This window comes from Sorex fumeus, unplaced genomic scaffold (genome assembly GCF_029834395.1).
Source record: "Sorex fumeus unplaced genomic scaffold, SorFum_2.1 ptg000008l, whole genome shotgun sequence".
In the NCBI taxonomy this organism is placed as follows: domain Eukaryota; kingdom Metazoa; phylum Chordata; class Mammalia; order Eulipotyphla; family Soricidae; genus Sorex; species Sorex fumeus.
In genome coordinates this window covers 82,990,336-82,991,883 of record NW_026606065.1, presented here as the reverse complement: position 1 = coordinate 82,991,883, position 1,548 = coordinate 82,990,336, and the positions used below count along the sequence as shown (strand labels likewise).

Here is a 1,548-nt window from a genome sequence, read left to right as displayed (position 1 = left end):
GAACAAAAGGGAATGCCCTGCCACAGAGGCAGGGTGGGATGGGGGAATGGGGTGGGAGGGATATTATCCATGGTGGTGGAAAATGGGCACTGGTGGAGAGATGGGTATTTGATCATTGTATAATTGAAACCCAAGCACAAAAAATTATAAATCTACAACTGTACCTCATGGTGTTTCACTAATAAAAATTAAAAAAAAATGAAGCTTTTTGAGAGAAGAAACCTACAAATTGGGCCTTTGGGAAGATCATTTACCTCCTTGAGCTGCATTTTTCCAAGTTACAGTTTGTACCTCTTGTCTCATTGAAATTAGAGCCTTTTGTTTCTCTATGCCAGAAACAGTAAAACTCCCAATGAAATCAATGAAAAAGCACATTGGCAAAATATGCCTGTTTCTCAAAGAAGGAGATGAAAAATTGAGCACTAACAAGTTACCTTTCTCTGCACAAATGCCCTCTTCTGGCTGAAGTTTGAATTTCTTTCTCTTTCTCCTTTGGAGTTTAGGGCACTTGTTCTAAAGACTAGCAGCAGGAAACTTCCCTTGGAATCAATGGGAAAATACAAGCTATAAAATATGCAGATTTGCTTTCTGATCCACCATCCGCGGTGGGCCCACCGCCACGATGCAGATTTTTGTGAAAACCCTTATGGAGAAGACTATCACTCTGGAGGTCGAACCCTCGGATATGATAGAAAATGTCAAGGCCAAGATCCAGGATAAGGAAGGAATTCCTCCTGATCAACAAAGATTGATCTTTGCTGGTAAACAACTTGAAGATGGACGTACTTTGTCTGACTACAACATCCCAAAGGAGTCCACTCTTCATCTCGTTTTGAGACTTCGGGGTGGTGCAAAGAAAAGGAAGAAGTCTTACACCACTCCCAAGAAGAATAAGCGTAAGAGAAAGAAGGTTAAACTGGCTGTCCTGAAATACTACAAGGTGGACGAGAATGGCAAAATCAGCCGCCTTCTTCTGGAATGCCCTTCAGATGACTGTGGTGCTGAGTTTTTATGGCCAGCCACTTTGACAGACATTATTGTGGCAAATGTTGTCTGACGTACTGTTTCAACAAACCAGAAGACAAATAATTTACCTGTATGGATTAATAAAGGGCATGAACTCTTAACACTGTTAAGTTTTGGTTCATTGATTAAAGAGTGATTTTAAAGCATAAAAAATATGCAGATTTATGAGAGAAGAAAGCTACAAGTTGAGCCTCTAGCAGGGTCCTTTACCTCCTTGAACTGTATCTTTTGCAAGAAGTTCCAGTTTGTATCTCTTTTCTCTTTGAAGCCAGGCACCTCTGTTTCTATATACCAGAAACAGAAAATCTGACATTGAAATCAATGGGAAACTGCATTGGGCTAAATAGGCTGTTTTCTAAGTGAAGATAAAATGAACAACTTGAGTGAGCACTCACCAGGCACTTTTCTCTCCACTAACGCCCTCTTGTGGCAGAAGTTTCACTTTCTATTTCCCCTAGGAATTTAAGAACACTTGTTTCTAAATATTAGCAGCAGCCAGACTCCTATTGGAACCAACAGGAA

At 40.4% G+C, this 1,548-nt stretch overlaps 1 protein-coding gene across 1 annotated transcript; it reads left to right on the top strand.

The window, feature by feature from the left end:
* The first annotated feature begins 587 nt into the window (after positions 1-587).
* Positions 588-1,179, top strand: LOC130019239 (ubiquitin-like). Its single transcript, XM_056109871.1, has one exon. The coding sequence runs from the start codon at positions 623-625 to the stop codon at positions 1,055-1,057; it is 435 nt and encodes a 144-aa protein (XP_055965846.1). The 5' UTR covers positions 588-622; the 3' UTR covers positions 1,058-1,179.
* Positions 1,180-1,548: the final 369 nt, after the last annotated feature.

What these genes read in the sequence shown, in the direction of transcription:
- LOC130019239 (XM_056109871.1), top strand. Translation starts at nt 623, where the DNA reads ATGCAGATTTTTGTGAAAACCCTTATGGAGAAGACTATCACTCTGGAG.